At 33.0% G+C, this 20176-nt stretch overlaps 1 protein-coding gene across 1 annotated transcript in view; it reads left to right on the forward strand.

The window, feature by feature from the left end:
• Nucleotides 1-20176, forward strand: part of LOC133192059 (11-beta-hydroxysteroid dehydrogenase type 2-like) — a 201664-nt gene that overhangs the window by 12172 nt on the left and 169316 nt on the right. Inside the window, exons 2-4 of the mRNA XM_061327900.1 lie at nucleotides 10970-11182; nucleotides 11297-11485; nucleotides 16170-16307. Coding sequence (XP_061183884.1) covers nucleotides 10970-11182; nucleotides 11297-11485; nucleotides 16170-16307 — 540 coding nt within the window. The remainder of the gene's footprint in view (nucleotides 1-10969; nucleotides 11183-11296; nucleotides 11486-16169; nucleotides 16308-20176) is intronic.

Consider the following 20176-nt stretch of genomic DNA (forward strand, 5'->3'; position numbering starts at 1 on the left):
TGTAGATTCAAGTTTGTTCAAATTATGACTCCCGGGGTTAGGGTGGGGCAACAATGGATGGTCAAAGTTTTGCATAGGAATACATAGGAAAATCTTTAAAATTCTTAATTCTCAAGAACAGCAAAACCGTGATCCGTCATAATAAAATAAAATCATCCTCTGCAGGTAATGTAAATTCAAACTTGATCAAATCATGACCCCCAGGAGTATAGAGGGGCCATAACAGGGGATCATAGTAATACAAGGATAAATCAAGAAATTTTTTTCTTAAGAACAGCAAAGAAATAAATAGCCATGTTTGTTCAAATCAACCCCCGGAACCACTTTAAATATTTTAACTTTTCAATACTGAACTTATTTCTGCATTTTTCTAGCCAAAGTGTTCAGGTGAGCGATGTGGCCCATGGGCCTCTTGTTCATGGAAACTTTCAGGGATGATCAGTTGTGAAAAATAAGGTGTAGAAAAAAAGTTTTATTCGTTTGGAGCACTTACTGAAGCAAAATTGTTCGTTCAACAATTTATTTATATAATTATATTCGAATGAAAATCTCAGTCAAATTCTAAACTCATCTATTAAGATGCTCGCAAAGAGATGGCATTTTTGTTATTCCTCCTTTTTTCTTACAAATTTTTGTGCAGAAGATTTCTCAGAGATGGCTCGATCGATTGACTTGAAAATTTCAGGAAAATTTTTTATCTAAATATTATTTTTTTCTCAATTTTTTTGTGTTAAATTCACTTCCGGTCGGAAATTATCGCCCTTTAACTCAAATTTAGAGCACCTCCTTGTCTGCGATGGAACTCATATTAAACAGCTGAAGCAAGAGCGCTGACATTTTTACCAATGATAAATATCATGTTGCAATTGTGCACCTGGGTTTTCAAATCTTCCGGAAGTGATTAGTATGGAAGCTCGGTAGGGTTCGAAATTTACAACTTGAATCAGATGTGAATTTTTGAGATATTTCTATTAAATCTTTAAAACCATGAATATTTTCTTAAAACATTTTGAACAAAAACAAGGACCGAAAGTCTTTAATCAAAATCTTTCAATTTTTGCGAAACGATCCAATTTAGGACCTCTTAATATTTTTTTTGCATAAATCGCGGAAACAAAAAAGAATTTCTGAATAGTTGTTGAACAAAAAATGTTTGAAATTAATAGCGCTGTAAGATGATATAAAGAAAATGGTGTTGACACCTCAGATTAGGGGCCAAGAAAGGCCTAAGTCTTTATCTATATCATTTTAATGATCTATATTTTGTTATACCTTACTGAAGCAAAATTGTTTGTTTTAACAATTTATTTATGTCATTATATTTGAACGAAAATCTAAGTCAAATTCTTATAAAATCTTATCAATAATCAGACGGAAGACCAACTCATTGCTCGTTATTATTCTTATTAATTTTTCCTTACAAATTTTGTGCAGACGATTTCTCAAAGATGATTGAATGGGTTGACTTTTCAGGAATGATGTGTCGTTATCCAAACCTTATTCATATTTTTTGAAAATTCAATTCGGGTTGGGAGTTATCACCCTTTAATTAAATTTTAAGGATCATTTTGTCGGCAAAAAACTCAAAAACGGCAAAAGAGCGCCGAAATTTTCAGGGATAATAGATGACATGTTGAAGTTGTGCACCTGGTTTTCAAAATTTTCGTGAAGTGCCTAGTATGGAAGCTCGCTAGGGGTCGAAATTTAGGACGTAATAAGGAGTAAATTTTTGAAACATTTTTTATCATACATGTATCTTCAAAACTATCAATATTTTCTTCAAACATGTTGGACAAGAAATGTGCAGAATTATAGGATTTTTTTTATTTGATACGTACAAGAAAAAAGGGCTGACTCATCACATTAGGGGCCAGGAGGGGCCGAAATTCCTCGATCAATAAGTCTTTACCGATCAATATTTTTTTTTTACACATTACTGAAGCAAAAATGTTTATCTTAGGAATCTACAACTATATATTATAAAATTTTTGTCATATGTTACATAATAAGGGGCCATTAGGGGCCAGAAAGCTAAATATTTGATGCTTTATATCTCGACAGTTGGAAATATTTTGATGAGCAATATTGAACAAAAGATGTTCAGATTAATGTTCTGAACAACATGCAACCTTTCAATTTTTGCAGAACGTCGCCATTAAGGTGTTGAAGGCCCGCCCTAAATATTTCTTTCGCATATATGCCGGAAACGAAAAAGAATTTCCGATTGCTGTTTGATAGAAAGTGTTCAAAATCATAAATGGTTTTAAGTGATATCAAGTAAAAGGGACTGACACCTGAAATTAGGGGCACAGAGGGGTCGAAAGTCTTTAATTAATAGCTCGTTAATGATCAGTATTTTGTAAATCATTACTGAAGTAAATTGTTCATCTTCACACTCTTTAACTACAGTCCCTGAAACGTTCTACTTTCCCACTTGAACGGTGAGCGAACGCTGAACGAACGGTGAACGAACGCTGAACGAACGCAGAGCGAACGGTGAGTGAACGATGTGTGAACGCTGAACGCAACTTGGTGAACGATGTGTGAACGGTGAACGGTGAGTGAACGCTGAACGCGAACGGAGCGCAAACGCAAACGCAAAGTGAACGGTGAACGCAAGATGAACGATATATTCGGAATGCCTCTTATCTTTTCCTTGCATTGAAACTATTTTATTGTATTATATTTTCAGGTGCCAAATAAATAAATAAATAATAGATAAGTAAACCAATAAATGAATGAATATTTAAGTCAATAAAATAAATTCTCCAAAATTGTCCTAAGAAAGACGATGCATGCACATAAAGTATTTAATCACACGATTTGTATCGCATTAAAAGTTTAAAACATTGCAATTGTTATCGAACGCTGAAGTATAAAGGATATTTTTTTAGTTGGAAAATAAAAATGTTTATTCTTATTTGATAACAAACCAGAGAAAACTTCTGACTTATAGAATGAATTAAAGCGGTTGTAACATCCATTCATATATCTCCGTGTCAAGGCGATTTCGTGTAAATTAATGAAAAAAAAAATTATTACAAAGGTCAGTGGACGTTTTGCATTTATACGCTCGTATTTTAAATTTTTAATATAATGATATATTATGTGTCATTTCTATTTTTCATGATGATTTATTGAGCAGACTTCTACATGTATATGTAGAGGCCGTGGTTATACTCGGACAAGATAATACAAAGATACATATTCATATTATTTGTTATAAATTCAATTTTCAGAACTTGATATTTAAGTAATATGCTGTTATAGTTTTTATTAAACAGACAAAGAGAGAGAGAGAGAGAGAGAGAGAGAGAGAGAGAGAGATATTCCGTTTTAGTCCCCCCCCCTCCTTTCAGGCTTCACTAAATGTTTGTACCTATATCAAACAAAAACTCTGATTTTTTTTTTCTAAATATATCAGACAGTGAAAGTAACTTTTTTTAATCAACAAATCATATCCATTTGTTTGACAGTCATACTCGTTTTTATGTTCCTGCTTCGATTTCACACGAAGTCCACGTGCTTGTCCTGTCGATCAAAATCATTCGACACTGTGCAGGTGTGAAAGTTTCGTCACATCGAAGACGGAGTGCGAGTATTTCCAACAAGTTATAACATTTATTTTTATCATTTCTAGATTTGATTCCAACATTTGAATAATAAATGAATAAAATACATTGGGCATTAACACTTGAATTTGATACATACTCTCTGCCAATTTCAAATACCACCGCCGACACGTGTACATTTTGAACTACAGTAACTATTGTTTTGTGACTTTTAAGATGCATGTTTGTTTTGAGACTGAAATTTTTGTTCTAAAAAGACCTTAACTTTCTTTAAAAAATGTTAATTAAAATATTCTGGAAATGCAGTACTGACTAAACCGATTTAGGGGGAAAGGGGGGGGGGTATTAATCATATCGAATGGCAAACATATAAAGTTACGATGAAGAGAGAATTTTTTTCTCTATAACTATAGACTTTACATATTATAGTAGAGAAAATTCTGTAGTGCAGTACATTTTAAATAAATATTTCCTTTAACCACATTATCAATTTAATTCGCCCCAAAGATAATAAACAGGACATCCGCAGTACTATGTATAACTCTCAGAACTAGTTCTATCATATTTTCTGTAGTAATTAAAAAAACGTGTTAGAAATAAATATTTTCGTAATTTTGCTGCGTAATTATTTGACTTGGATAATTATATCACCATTAACGATTTGTCGTCTTTAACAAAACAACAAAATGTTGCAGTGCTTGAAGTATTTGCACATTGCCCTTAGTTAAATTTAATATTTCAGCATCGTTCTACATAGGTACAGAATGTGCTTATAACAACATTTATTTTCCAGTAATTTAATAAATAACGTAACAGCTAAGTTAGAATAATAAAAATACATATCGTAGATATTTTCCCCATGAAATAATGATTCTTCAAACACGATATGTTAGTTATTAAATTAAAAAACCTGTAACTCCTTCCCTACAAAAAGATAAGTCCTTTCACTTCGGAGTTCCGAATGACAATGAAAACTAAACGATAGGTGAACGCTGAACGCAAGGTGAACGCAAAGTGAACGGAACGAAGAGCGAACGCTGAACGCTTTGTGAACGGTGAACGCGAGCGCACGGTGAACGCAAAACTGTGAACGGAGAGCGAACGGTGAACGCACGGTGAACGAACGGTGAACGCACGCTGAACGAACGGTGAACGAACGGAAAAATGGGAAAGTAGAACGTTTCAGGGACTGTATATAATATGATGATGGCATCATATGTTACACAATAAGGGATCATTAGAGGTCAGACTGCCGAATCTTTGGCGTATATTTTGAAAGGGAAAATTATTTCTGTAAGCAATATTGAACAAATGACGTTCAAGAGAATGCTCTTAATAATATGCAATCTTCCAGTTTTTGCTTACTGTCCCCATTGATGAGTTGAAGGGCTGGCCCTTTAATATTTCTTTTGCATACATCTCGGAAACGAAAAAGAATTTCTGAATAGTTGTTGAACAAAAATTGTTAAAAAAACATGAGAGCTTTAAGAAGATTTCAAGAAAGAGGGGCTGACCTCTCTTATTGGAGGCCAAAACGAGCTGAAAGTCTTTAATCTATTACTCTTCAATATTCACTATTTTGTCACACATTGGTTATTCGAAATTGTTCATCTCAACAATTTAATGATGTCATAATATTTGAACGAAAATCTCAGACAAAATCTTATCAAAAATCGGACGGGAGACCCACTTGTTCCTCGCAACGAGATCGCATCTAGTTATTATAAATGTCTTTCGTTTCAGACGAGTGAATGTACTGTTTATTATTAATATCCCCTCGCCTTTTTTCTCGGCAGGATTTCTCAGAGATGGCTGGATGGATTTTCGTGAAATTTTCAGGGGTGATAGAGAATGATAATACCCCCAGATGTTTTAATTTTTTTTTCAAAATCACTTCCGGTAGTCAGATATTTCCGATTTCCATTTTTTTTCAAAAATATTTTGTCTGCGTGAGATCTCCGAAAAGGTAAGAGATTAAGACTTACATGAGTAATAGACCTAGAGGAGTAAGCGAAAGGAATTGGATTAAGAGCGTCAGTCGTCACAAGAAGTGATCAAATAAATCGAAAATTTCAACTTTTCTTTTTTAAATTAAATTTAAAACGACAACTTCCGATTATAAGAAAAAAAACTTAATAATTTTCTTTTCCCATAAAATATCTTTTATAACGAGAGCAGCGAGCGGCAAAGCGCCGCTCGTCATTGCGAGCTCTAACGACAACGCCTGGACGAAGAGAAAATTCGAACTACTGCACGTTCATTGAATATAATTTTTTTTCCGCAGTAATCTGGACCCACAATGCATCGCTTGTTTTTTTCGCTGCTACATGTAACTTCTTTTGCGCGGTAACAACAACTAAAAATTCGCGAAAAAATACATACCTTAATTTATAATTAATGGATATTTCATACAGATAGTAGATTAAACGTTCTTAGTTAAAAGTTTTGCTTTTTCAAGTTGCCTTTATGGAAATGTAGCTAACATACGACGTCATGTGACATCACAGTCTACGTTCTAAATGCTTATGCGGTCTGAAGAGACGGATCTTAACCCCCAATGGTTTCAACATATTAGATAAATCATTTGAAATGGTTTTTAAATGTGTAATTCAGACTGCAAATGTCTAGAGTAACGTGAAAAATTCACTCCCGGTTGCGCGTTTTTCTGTCTTCAAAATGAGAGGTTGTCTGAGCGAGATTTCGGAAACGGTAAGAGATTAAGGCACCAAACTTACATGAGTAGTAGACCTTGAGGAGTAGGTGAAATCATGGGGTTAAACGCGTCAGTCGTCACTTTCGGTCGTCACAGGAAGTAATCAAAGAAATAAAAAAAAAATTAACTTTTCTTTTTTAATTAAAAGCTTGTATCACTTTACTGCATCTCTTTCACTGTTTTGAAATATGTTAGATTCCACAGGAAACAAAAAATCGTCAACTTCCGGTTTTAAGAGATAAACTATATTATTTCTTTATTTAACTTTCTCATAAATATCGCTTATCGATAAAGTATTTGAAATGTTTTTATATATGTCGTAGAAACTGCAAATGTATGGAGAAACGACAGAGATTTTTATAAAATTCACTTCAGGAGGCATGCTTTTCTGTTTCCAAAATGAGATTTTGTTCATGCAATTGCTCGGCAACAGTACAAGACTGAAGTCTAAGACTAAGGACTGATAATCAGTCATAATTTTATTTGCATCGTGTGAAAATCATTTGTCGCCTTCACTTCCGGTCGTGACAGGAAGTGATGCAAAAAGATTTTTTCATTTTTTTTTTTTTTTGGTTTCTAGCGAAGCTTTAGGCTAATGCATACGTTATCCTTGCAAACTTTTTCCGATGGAAGTGTCGGTCAAAAAGCCAGAAGTTGTCTAAAACATGAGTATTTCATTATGGACACTTGTAGGGATGATCAGCTGTAGATAATTTAGGTGCAGAATAAATTTTTTATTCGTTTGGAGCACTTCCGGTCATGACAGGAAGTAAAAATAAAAAAAACCAGGTACATGTAATTTGGAAATAAAGATATTCCATTTGTTTTTATCTTTATTAAAATATCCTTGGAAAGTTTGAGATGACCTCTATCAAGCATTATAATTGATAAGATAGTTTTTAGAGGAGTCAATAAAACGGTACGGAAGACCTGTTATTGCCCAGGAAATGAGTCTCTAGTTGTTATTATTTTCTCCCTTTTCTTGTCGGCAAGATTTCTCAGAGTTGGATAGGTGGATTTTTTTGAAATTTTTAAGAATGATAGGGCATGAAAATACCCCTAGATTTTTTTCCCCTATTTTTTTTCGAAATTCACTTCCGTTCGTCAGATATGTCTGATTTCGTTTTTTTTTTTTCAAAATATTTTGTCTGAGTGAGATCTCAGAAACGATAAGAGATTAAGACACCAAACATTTACGAGTAAAAGAGCTTAAGAAGTAGGCAAATCCATTTGAGTTTAAAGCGTCAGCCGTCACTTACGTTCCTTACAGAAAGTGATAAAAAATCGAAAATTTCAACTATTCATCTTTTAAATTAAATCTTGCATAGCATTATTGCATCTCTTTTGCAGTTTCGGAAACAAAAACGTCAACTTCCGGTTACATGCGAAAAACTTCATAATTTGATTATTGAACTTTCCCATAAATATTGCTAATAGATAAAGTATTTCAAATGGTTTTTATATATGATATTCAGACTGCAAATTTCTAGGTTAATCTTAAATATCTTTTTAAAATTCACTTCCGGTCGCGTGTTTTCCTGTCCGTAAAATGAAAACTTGCTCGACAGAGATCTCAGAAAAGGTAAAATATTAAGACACCAAAATTATATGAGAAATAGAACTAAGGAGGAGGCAAAACTATTTGGGTTAAGCGCGTCAGCCATCACTTCCGGTCGTCAAAGGAAGTGATAAAAAAAATCGAAATTTCAACTTTTTTTGAAATGAAGCTTGCATCATATAATTGTATCTCCTTCACAGCTTCAGTATGTGTTGATCACAAAGGAAACAACAAACGACAACTTCCGGTTATAAAAGAAAATCTACGTAATTGGGATTTTTAGTTTTCCCATAAATATTGCTCATTGATAAAGTTTTTGAAATGATTTTTCATATGTTATTGGGATTGCAATTGTCTAGAATGAGGTCAACCATCTTTGTAAAATTCACTTCCGGTCTCGTGTTTTTCTGTTCTCAGATTGAGATTTTGCTCACCTAATTGCTCAGGAACAGTACATGATTGAAGTCTAAAACTTTCGGAACTTATAGCCAGGCCTCAGTTTATTTACATCATGTGAAGGTCGTACGTACGTTGCCGTCACTTCCATGCATGCCAGGAAGCGATGCAAAAAAGCGAATTTTTCTTTTTTTTCTTTTTATAGAAATGTTTGGCAAATGCAGATGTTAAATAAACCATGCCCATGCAAATTATTTTCACCGGAAGTGCGGACCGAAAAACCGGAAGATATCTCAAACTTGAGTAACTTTTAGGGATTATCAGGAAGCGACCAATGATACTGGTGTCTGGTGACGATGATGGACTAGCTTATTTCCTAGAACCCAACAGTAACAATTCCCTGAGTTGGACTTATACAAAAACACGTTCCATGCCCCCAAATTAAGATTATTAAATTGAACATTTATGTAAAGATTGTCTATCATAGAACTATAGTCAGTAATTACACGCGTGGGCAAGTATCCAGGAACAAAATTTTCGTACATAAAAGACTGTAACAATGCAGTAGCTCGCGCATCAATTTTGAGATAAACTTTTCTCATATGAGGCTTTCATGCAAATTAGATCCAAGTTAACCTCTAAGAATTCCTTATGAGGTGTAGGTTTTGTATGGCAAATGTAGGTACTTCAGAGTAATCCATCTTTGGCCCATACCAACTTTCTATCTTAGGATTTGTGATTATTCAAACATTCTAGAATTGTCTTTCCATGTGTTTGCTTAATGGGTTCATAATCAAGTCTTCAGTCTACCCATCACTGTTTTCAATTGAAAAGGGTCACCCACAGCAAAAATACCTAGATCTTCAAAAAGTTTCCTGCCTCTTGTTATTTCTTGTAATGAAATGTATGGAGATATCGAACAGTATTCAAGCTCAGAAGTCCATTAAACAATACAAATTTGGAGCAGAGCAAACACGGACCTCTAAAACATAGGAGGTGGGATCAGATGCCATGGAGGAGTGAGCATCTCCTGCCGACCGGTAACACCCGCCGTGTACCATGTGATCTGAGGATTATGAAATTAAATATACCACATCCAACTATGGAAATTTCTTTAATGAAAATAACTTTCGAAAGCAAATACTTTGTTCTAAAGAAGCTTAACTGCAGCATTTCCAATGGTTTATACTTTCATTCTCAACCTATAGATAAGCATAGAGCTGCATGTATGGTTAACCCATATATGTTATACTAGTACTAAAGCTGCTTTTCCTGTAGGACTACAGAGCAAGACATACAGATTGTCTGGTGTATTGTGCAATTTGCCTGATAAGTATTTGAACAAGGTGTGATATAATTGATACCAAGCTTTTTTGAGAACACTTTCCCACACTACAGCTCTTTAACTGAGAAATACGGATAATGGTTCAGAACAAATGTTTAAACTGTGCAAGACATGATACATAAATTGTGAAGTACATCAGCAATAAAAATGTTTCACTTTTTGTTAATGTTGAGAAGTGATTGTGTGTACAGATTTTGTATGATAAAAAAAAAAAAACAACAAGATAATTGTGTGGAGAAAAAAAATGCACATTGACCTAGAAAATTATAGTTATTTAGTGAGAATATTTATAATTTTGAAGTGTAAAAAATATGTTCAAATGAACTGAAAGAAATAAAATTATTGCAAGAAATTTATACATGAACTGTCATAGAAATGTTTGATTTTTATTTTGGGGTGATTTAAAAAAAATTGTAGTTATAATTTAGGATATAATGATACTGTGGGAGTACCCTACAGCTTTTCAAAACAGTTTTTGCTCAAAAAATTTTACAGTTCACTATGAAATTCTTCCCTTAAAGTATGGCATGATTTTTAACATCTTGATTTTTCTATTAATCGCATTTTCTTTAGTTTACCATCTGTCCCTAGTAGAGTCAAGGTTGACTCGTGTGAGCAAAAATTTTAAAATGTATTTTTAAAATGAATCTGAAAAAAAGGGTTAGGATGGTTTATTAAACCTCATTGTCGCTAACTACAAAGGGAATTCTTTAACACTTTTTTAAAGAGGAGAGGAATGTTTTTGTCCTTAACTTGTGTATATAGTTTAAGTCTTTATTTTTGCACTGTGAAAATAGCATTTTGATACTTAAATTTTTACACCTGTTAAATTTTTAGTTTTTAAATTACAGGACTTTATTGTTAAAAATGTAACCAATGTAACCAATTATCATTATTTCATATGTTTATAACACACTTCTGTAAGAAATGAATAAACATCGATATATTAATATAATAATCATACATGTATCTAAAATGCATAAAATAGCACCATTTTTTATCAATTTGTGCAATATCACGTCACCGTAAACCAATATAAAAAGCAGAAACTATAAACCGTTACGTTTCTTATGTTCATTTATCCAAAAAAAAAAAAAAACAAACAAACAAACAAAACAAAACAAAACAAAAAAAAGACCCCCCCCCCAAAAAAAAAAAAACCAAACAAAAAACAAACAAACAAACACAAAACAAAACAAAAATTTAAAAAAAACATATTGATTATATGTTTTACCTCGATAAAAGGTTTGTTTTAATATTTTTTTTACCTAAGTGCAAATCAAAGTGTTACATGAAAATGAAACTCTTCTAAGTCGCAGTTTGCAAATTATTCATTCAGATTAATTATAATTAAATAGAAAACCTTTTTTATTTTTCTTTTAAAGGTTGTGATCGAGGTATTGGCTATATATTGGCAAAGCAACTGGACAGAGTGGGCTTTCATGTGTTTGCTGGCTGTCTTCAGGATAAGGAAAAGGGAAGCAAGGAACTGAGGTCATCTTGCTCAAACAGACTACAGACAGTACAACTGGATGTAAGCAAAATTTGGGAGGTCAAGTCAGCTCTTCAACTTGTGCAGCAACAGATCGCGACAAGAGGTACTGTACTTTTACAAATGTTAAAAACAAAATTTTAAAACTTTATCTGCATAATTCAGTTTTACCAAATTTGAAAATTATGACAGTTATTTATTTCATTTATCTAAATCAAAGGAATTCAGCTGTGGGGAATTGTAAATAATGCTGGAATATGTTATGTTGGTAATGTGGAAATGATGACAGAAGCTGACATGCAGAAAATTATGTCAGTTAACTACATGGGTCCAGTGAATGTCTGCAAATTTTTTCTACCCCTCCTGCGAAGAAGTCATGGTCGGCTTGTCAATATTGCCAGCAATGCAGGTAATTTTAAGTTTTTTAGAAAATTATTAATAGCATTTCTTTTGTAGTTGTTTGTATACCTTATGTATCATGTCATCTGTTTCACACTATCTTTTCATTTATTCATGTAACATACTCTTTACGTCTACTGTGTATGGTAAGTAAAAATTTATCTATAAAAGATATGATAACTGTCATTCTGATTTTGTGGTTATGATTTTAGAATAACTTTCTCTGGGTGAAGTCTTTTTTTTTATAAACGCTAAAAATTGGTCGAATTGAATAACTCATCTTAAACAGGGCTAAGTGTACAGCTAGGGAGTTTTATTACTGGTTTAAAAAATCGACTTTTTATAAATAAAGTTAGCAAGTGAATGCTTTCGTTTTATTCTAAACACTTCAATATCACCAGAATAAAATAACGTAAAATAAAAGTTGCATAAAAATCTTTATTATTTTGAGCACACAAGTTATCAAAAAGTTTATGGAGTAGTGCCATAAAATTAAAACCGTTTTAGGTACATCAATGATTTTTTTCACGTTTAGTTAACATAATCTTTTCTATCTATAGAATAAACCATCGATCATAAGTTACCAATGTGAATTCTTTTGATAAATTAACTCATTTATAGAACCCTTCATTCCATAACATTTCTGTGTACATTCACGACCCAAATCACAATTATTGTAATATCGCAGCATTTCTAAGAAACCGCCTTCACTCTATTTTAACAAGCTAATTAGAGAATTTGTGTCCCCCGCTTAGGGATAAAAGAAGAGCATGCCCAGTTGGGGGGGGGGGGGGGTCACACTGCCCCCCTGTATTTTTAGAATTATTAAATGTATACATGTATATTGCAGCAAATTTAAAAAAAGCCAATATGGATGTAAAGATTTGATTGCTTATTCTTTAATATGTGTACATAGAAGATTCTTTTTAATATATACAGAATATTTATCACACTGTAATAATGATTTTATGAGTTTGTACACCCCAGACATCTTAACTTTTTCATTTCACATGTTGAATAGTATCATTAAGTAAATCCAAAAAAAGAAAAAAAGAAGAAAAAAACATTTAAAAAAGAAAGAGAATCGTCCGGGGATTGAACCCTGGCCTCTCGCTTGCTAAGCGAGCATCATACAATTAGACCACAGAGACACTTGAATATACAAGAAATTAAATGCAAACATTAAGTCACATATAATATTTATTTTCACATTCGATATTGTCAAAATTTTAATCAATACATGGTGTCATATTTAGCCTTTACTAAACAGTTCTAATATATGTAATTAGAATATAAAGTCCGCCGACAACCTGTATTATACGTAATTATTATAACACTCCACATGCCCCTGTGCTAAAAATAGTGCCAATCGACTTTTAATACAATAAATAAATAAAATAAAATACGGGGTGCGTAGTTAGAATAATCTAAATGTGTCTCCGGATGTCCCTCACCACAGTTAGAATGCCCCCCCCCCCCCTATACCCGTAATGTAGCAGAAAATTGCAGAATCGCTCCGAAACGATTTTGGAGAAAATTAATGAAGTTGCATTGATAATAACAGTCAAATTAATCATAACAAACCTTTTTGAGACTGTAAATACCTTTCATCTAAAAATTTAATCCATATTATGGAAGAATTCAACACTTTTTCACCGACGTTTTTTACTCGTTTCAAATTTACACACAATGTTGACATTCGGAACACTCGGGATTTTTCATAGTAAATGAACTGAGTTAGAGTTATCTCCCGTATATCTCTCGTATTTTCTTCTGCTACATTGACAACACACAAAACGCATTCTATCGTTAAACCGGGTCCGTAGGACATTTATCATTTTCTGTCTAGGGGTGGGACACTTCGAAAGGGGCGAGAGAGGCTATAGGGAATTATGGTATAAAATTTCATTGCAAAAGCTCAAAAGTTTCTTGAGATATGGCCCGGAAACAAAAGTGTTACACACAGACGGAATTTATGAATTTATGACCTTGAACTTTGACCTTTTGACCTCAAAATCTAAAAAGGTCTTCCTTAGGCCACAGGGAGTTGTCATGTAAAATTTCATTACAAAAGCTCAAAGAATTCGCGAGATATCGCGCGGAAACGAAAGTGTTAAAACAGACAGAATTTATGAAGTTATGACCTTGACCTTCGACCTTTTGACCTCAAAATCAATACAGTTCTTCTTTAGGCGATAGGGAGTTGCTATGCAAAATTTCATTGCGAAAGCTCAAAGGGTTCTCGAGATATCGCGCGGAAACGAAAGTGTTACAGACAGACAGAAATACAGACGGACGGACGGACAGACAGACCAAAATTAATATCCCCCACTTTCAGTGAAAGCGGGGGACAATAAACAACAAAACACTAAGGTATGTTGAAATTTGCCATAATGTGACTTCAATTATTGAAAGTAATTGTAATTAATTATTTAATAATTGGTAATGAAATCCATAAAACTATTAATTGTCTACTGTTTTCTGTCTCAAAAAATCACAACAAAATAAGGCTAAATTATGAATATGATTGATAAATAAACATTGATTACATAATATGTGGCGTAAATGATTACATAACATACGAAAACATTCTTCTTGTGGCCTGAATCCGATAAGTTTTGTTTTTTAATAAATTGTTAATATTTTGTAAGCAATGGTATGTTCAGGTGGCGCAACCTCGATTATGATCTTTTTTTCTACCCGAGTGTTACTGAGGAAAAACTCTTTTGAATGAGCATTTGTCATCCAAAATCCCATTAGTTCAGGCATGTGGTATGACACAGTTGATCCGTATTTGCAAGTTTTATCTCGTTCTGTAATTTCTTTGAAATTTTATCTTAAATTTTATATGGAGTATTCAAACAATTAAGGTCTTGAAAATGACGTCAAAAAGGGGGAGGGTTTCTTTTTCCATCATTCTATAACGTTTCGCACCTGGAAAACTGGTATAACCTTATAAATGTTTAAACAGGCTACAGAGAAATAAAATGCACCCGAAGTTCTTGTTTTTAAATGCCGAAAAAGATTCAGAGAGATGCAAAGTTAATGTAGATTTGTAAACAGGGTGTCAGAAGTCAGACACGTCGAAAAGTGACCCTAATTAGTGTGTGGTAGATATTGAACTCCTACAAGCATTACTTATGTGATTTGCTGGCATAATCAAGTGAGGATATATCCCATTGAATAGATACCTTTACAGTATTATATGCATTAAAAGCAGTTGTTCATGACATTCTAAAGTCATATAAGCGAGACGGGTGTAAGTCCTTAAATAACTTCAGGAATCTCATCAAGATAGTACAATTCTCTTTTCTGCTTGAACTTTCAGTAAGGCGTGGCATTCTCGGTTATACATAATTAGCGTCTCTCAAATGGTGACCTAGATTCTCATTGGTTAAAAAATTAATAACATCAGCAACTTTAGACTGTTGTTAACAAACGATGAGATGACATAAGCCACACCTATTTACTGTAAGAAACGATGTAATTGGTTAGTACTTGCGTCACTCATTGGCGTCTGATTCATTTTTATCCCATGTGTATTTCACCTGTGAATGAAAAGCTCTGTAAATTTCACTATTGATGAGCTAATTATCTGGCAACAAATGAGAATGTAGGTCACTATTTGAGAGACGCTAATCATGTATAGCCGAAAATGTCCCGCTTTACTGAAAGTTCAAGCAGAAAAGAGAATTGTACTAAGTGTATGAGGAAGAGGGAGCGGACATTGAAAAACAATGACGTTTTCGGACGTCATGAAACTAAACGGCGACAGCGACGGGTGTTCATATAAGGACTTTTTTATTTTATATTTTATAATAATGTGGCAATGTATTAAATTAAAATTATCAACATTTCTTAAAATATTTATTGTTTATATGTTTTTAATATACTTTATAAGAACAGACTACATAGTATCAATTTTATCACATCAGTCAAGGAAATGTTTGTTAACTCCTCGTATAGTATTCCTCGTAATTCAATAAATATGAGTTTTATTGAACATTAAGTATCAAAGTTGATCAAAAGTTTACTATTAATTGAAATATATCACACTGGTGCTGGTTCTTTTCTATGTTTATTAAGAAAACATTAAACAACTTATTTATGCTTTACTAAATAGATCTATTAAGGAATAAGGCTGAAATAGAAATTCCAATATCTTATCCCCTATCTATTTGACACAGCAAATCATATCTAAAAAAGATTTGGTTAATGCAAATGTTGAACAAAGAAGATCAAAGAAAAAAAATTCAATGTCATCTGAGTGACACAGGTAATCAGGAGCCAATTAGGGGTTGAAAATGAAACATGGTTCTTAGAACCCCTCTTACATTTACATGCAACGTAGCCTTATCAATTTTCTGAGTATAAATGGTGGTGTCCTGTGGATATGCAATAAGCTTTAAGAATTTTCATTTTCACTTTGAGGAGTCGGAAAAAATGTTTCGTTAGAAACGTGATTAGGTAGGAGTTCTTTATTATAATTTTTCAGGTGTGAAAAAATAAAATTAAATACTTTTACATTTATTATGATAAACTGTATGTTACATTATTATTAAACGACCCTCGTATTTAAACTTAGCAGTTTTATACTTCATATGTAGTTATTTTCTTTACAGAAAGCAAAACCTAACTCTGATTTAGAAACTGCGAAATATTACATTATTATTCTAACATTTCAAATTTTCTAGGTCTGGCTCCTGTTCCTCTATTGGGGGTATACTGCGCTTCAAAATCAGCACTTGTCACTATGTCTGAAGTATGGCGTTATGAACTAAAGATGTGGGGAATTAAAGTTGCCACTATCATACCAAGTGGCTACAAAACAGGTAATAAAACAGATCAGTTTGTGAAGCACTCACGTTTATATTGACCCCCCATTCAAAGTTTTCACAAGTTGCATATACCCATGGTGACATGGTACTTTTTTAGATTCAAAAACTATAAACAAAAAATTAACTAGTTCTAATTGTAACAGATGTTCCCCAAACGCTTCCCATACTCCTTTTGGGGAGTTATTCCCTATTAACTTCATAAAAATAAGCAAAACCTTTGTATACACTTAATCAACTTATTTTTCCATAGTATTTTGGGTTACACAATAATGCACATATAGCGTAATGAGAATAATCAAGTAAGATTTAAGTACACGTGCATGATTTAGAAAATTACCATTTACATGTACACCATCTCAAAAAAATGCCATGATAAAGAGTTCCCGTTTAGATTTCAAAGAATTTCACTGAAAATGTAGAAAGTTACAACAACATGAATATTTACCAATCAGAAATCAGCACATGTGCATGCATGTCCTTATATTCATTTCTGATGAGTGAATAGTACTGACAACGCACGAAAAGGCGATTTTTGTAATCTAGAAGATATGTTCTATAATCTCTAACAAGTCTACAGTTCATACCTTTAGTCGTTCTATAGATACGCCGCGGACAAAATTCCATTTAAAAATCAGGAAATTGCCTGTAACATGGAACCAGAAGTGAATTTTTTTCAAAGTTATTCCAAATGTTAAATGGTTTTTAAAACTCATTATCCCTAAAAGTTTGACAAAAAACCACTGAATAGTTCTGAAGCTATCGCGTGCATAATATTTGTCTAAAAAAATATTAAAAATAATTATAATATTTATTATCAATTTCAAACAAATTATATATTATGCATTCTGAAAAGAGTCTCTATTAACCGTACTAATATCATCGAAATATATTGAAAAGCAAAAAAGTTGAAAAATTCAACTGTTTTAATTCGCTTCTGGTAGCGACCGGAAATACTGACGACGCACGAAAAGGCGATTCTGATAATCTAGAAGACATGTTCTATAATCTCTAATAAGTCTCCAGTTCATATCTTTAGTTGTTCTTTATATACGCCGTGGACAAAATTCCATTTGAAAATCAGGAATTTGCCCATAGTTTGGAAACGGAAGTGATTTTTCCAAATTTTCCTTTTGAAGAACAAAGATCATTTTATAACTCATTTTTTGTGAAAGTTTCATTGAAAACTACTGGATAGTTTTTGAGAAATCGCCTGCACAAAATTTGGTCAAAAAAGAATAATAATAACTAGTAGACTAATTGTTCTTGAACAATTAGAGGTCTTTCCACCTTCTTTAAATTTCATATATTTTTCATATTTTACTCTCTAAAGTTAACTTTTATACAAAAAGAATCCATAAATGGCTTGAAAGATAGAAAAAATAAAAAATTAAAATTTTTGAAATGACCTTGACCTTTGACCTTAAACAAATATTCAAGGTAAAAGGTGAAGGGTCACATTGCACTTGACCCCATGCTTCTACGACCTTTAGTTTTAAAGTTATAAGGTTTAATAGTAAGTGTAACGACATTAAAGGGCGATAACTCATATAGGGGGTCATTGGATACTTTCGCACTGAATAGATTGCAGTTGTGTCTAAAGACCCTGAAGACATTAGTGAAGGTTTTGTGCCTCTACGGTTTACGGTTTCGGAGGAGTAGCGATAACAAGGTTTTCAGTAAAAGGGGCAATAACTTTTAAAGGGGTAAATCTTAGGGGATAAGTATGAAATCTTTGAAATAGTTTTAAAAGGACATATTGATGATGCAAAGATATTTAGTATATGTTGAAAGACAAAAGAGATATAAAAAGAGCTGAATTTCTCACATTTTGAATGACCTTGACCTTTGACCTTTGCATATATTTTAAGGTCAATGAATCTTATGCAGTTGGTCCTATGTCTCTACGACTTATCGTTTTGAAAATTTTTAATAATTTGTAAACATCAAAAACTTTCAGGGGCAATAACTCATAAAAGGGGTTGACGAATACTTTCGCAATGAAAACATTGAAGAGTCCCCTCAATTAGTCGAAGACATTGGTGAAGGTTCCATACCTGTATGGTTTACGGTTTCAAAGGAGTAGCGATAACAAGCTATTCTTGCAAAAGGGGCAATAACTTCGTAAGAGGTCATAGGTCAAACATGGGGGGTTGTTTTTCGGAATAACTTTTGATATCCAGTATCATGAACTATAAAGTTTTTCGATAAGTCTTGCGGTTTCAAAAGTCCGGGAATAATAATAATAATAACTAGTAGACTAATTGTTCTTGAACAATTAGAGGTCTTTCCACCTTCTTTAGATTTCTTTTATTTTTATATTTTACTCTCTAAAGTTAATTTTTATACAAAAAGAATCCATAAATAGCTTGAAAGATAGAAAAAATGAAAATTTAAAAAATTTTGAAATGACCTTGACCTTTGACCTTGAACAAATATTCAAGGTCAAAGATCAAGGGTCACATTGCACTTGACCCAATGCTTCTACGACCTTTAGTTTTAAAGTTATAAGGTTTAATAGTAAGCGCAAAGATGTTAAAGGGCGATAACTCATATAAGGGGTCATCGAATACTTTGGCTCTGAATAGATTGAAGTTGTGTCTAAAGACCCTGAAGACATTAGTGAAGGTTTCGTGTCTCTGCAGTTTACGGTTTCGGAGGAGTAGCGATAACAATGTTTTTCGCACAAGGGGCAATAACTTTTAAAAGGGTTAAGCTTAGGGAACAAGAATGAAATCTTTGAAATAGTTTTAAAAGTACATATAAAAGATGCAAAGATATACTGTATATGTTGAAAGACGAAAGAGCTATAAAAAGAACTTTATTTCTCATATTTGGAGTGACTTTGACCTTTGACCTTGACATAATCTTCAAAGTCTAGGGTTAAAAAATCTAATGCAGTTGGTTTCATGTCTCTACGACTTATCGTTTTGAAAATTTTTAATTATTTGTGAACATCAAAAACTTTCAGGGGCAATAACTCATAAAAGGGGTTGACGAATACTTTCGCAATGAAAACATTGAAGAGTCCCCTCAATTAGTCGAAGACATTGGTGAAGGTTTCGTACCTCTATGGTTTACGGTTTCGAAGGAGTAGCGATAACAAGCTATTCTTGCAAAAGGGGCAATAACTTCGTAAGAGGTCAAAGTTCAAACATGGGGGGGTCGTTTTTCGAAATAACTTTTAATATCCAGTATTATGAACTATAAAGTTTTTCGTTAAGTCTTGCGGTTTCAAAAGTCCGGGAAGAAAAAAAAAAAATACTAGGAGACTAATTGTTCAGAGAACAATTAGAGGCCTTTCCACCTTTTTTAGTGTTTCCGTGTCATTTGGGTTGAAAAAAAGGAGAAAAATGCAAAAAAAAAAAAAAAAAAAAAAAAAAAAAAATGCTCCTCCAGCTGGGCTCGAACTCAAAACCCTTGGGTTGAAAGGCAGGTGCGCTAACCATTCGGCCACGCATTCCGATATCATATGTATGTTAATTGTTTAAGACTATAGAAGAAATGCAAGCGTATTTTTAGAATCGGTAGGGGAAGAAAGAAGTTCCGTAAAAGGAAATAGTTCCTGAACTTGCAAGCAGTATATAAAATAACAAGGGAGGGGCTGCGTGAGAAAACGTTAACACTGTTCCCTAATGAAAATGTATTACTGGACTGTAGCCCGATTCATCGATATTGTGAGCATGCTGAATTTTTTGTAAATAGCTTTGTTGTAAGCTTAAAAGATCGGGTTCGGATTTTAACATTTCTGTCTGAATATCCTGAAATAAATACGAAACATTTAAATAAGCATTTCTTTGGGTTAAATTAAATATGTGTAGCACAAATTAAACTCCCAACATGCATTTTTAGAAGGGAAACACGAC

This window comes from Saccostrea echinata, unplaced genomic scaffold, assembly GCF_033153115.1.
Source record: "Saccostrea echinata isolate AGI-Se365-2 ecotype Australia unplaced genomic scaffold, CSIRO_AGI_Sech_v1 ptg000025l, whole genome shotgun sequence".
In the NCBI taxonomy this organism is placed as follows: Eukaryota; Metazoa; Mollusca; class Bivalvia; order Ostreida; family Ostreidae; genus Saccostrea; species Saccostrea echinata.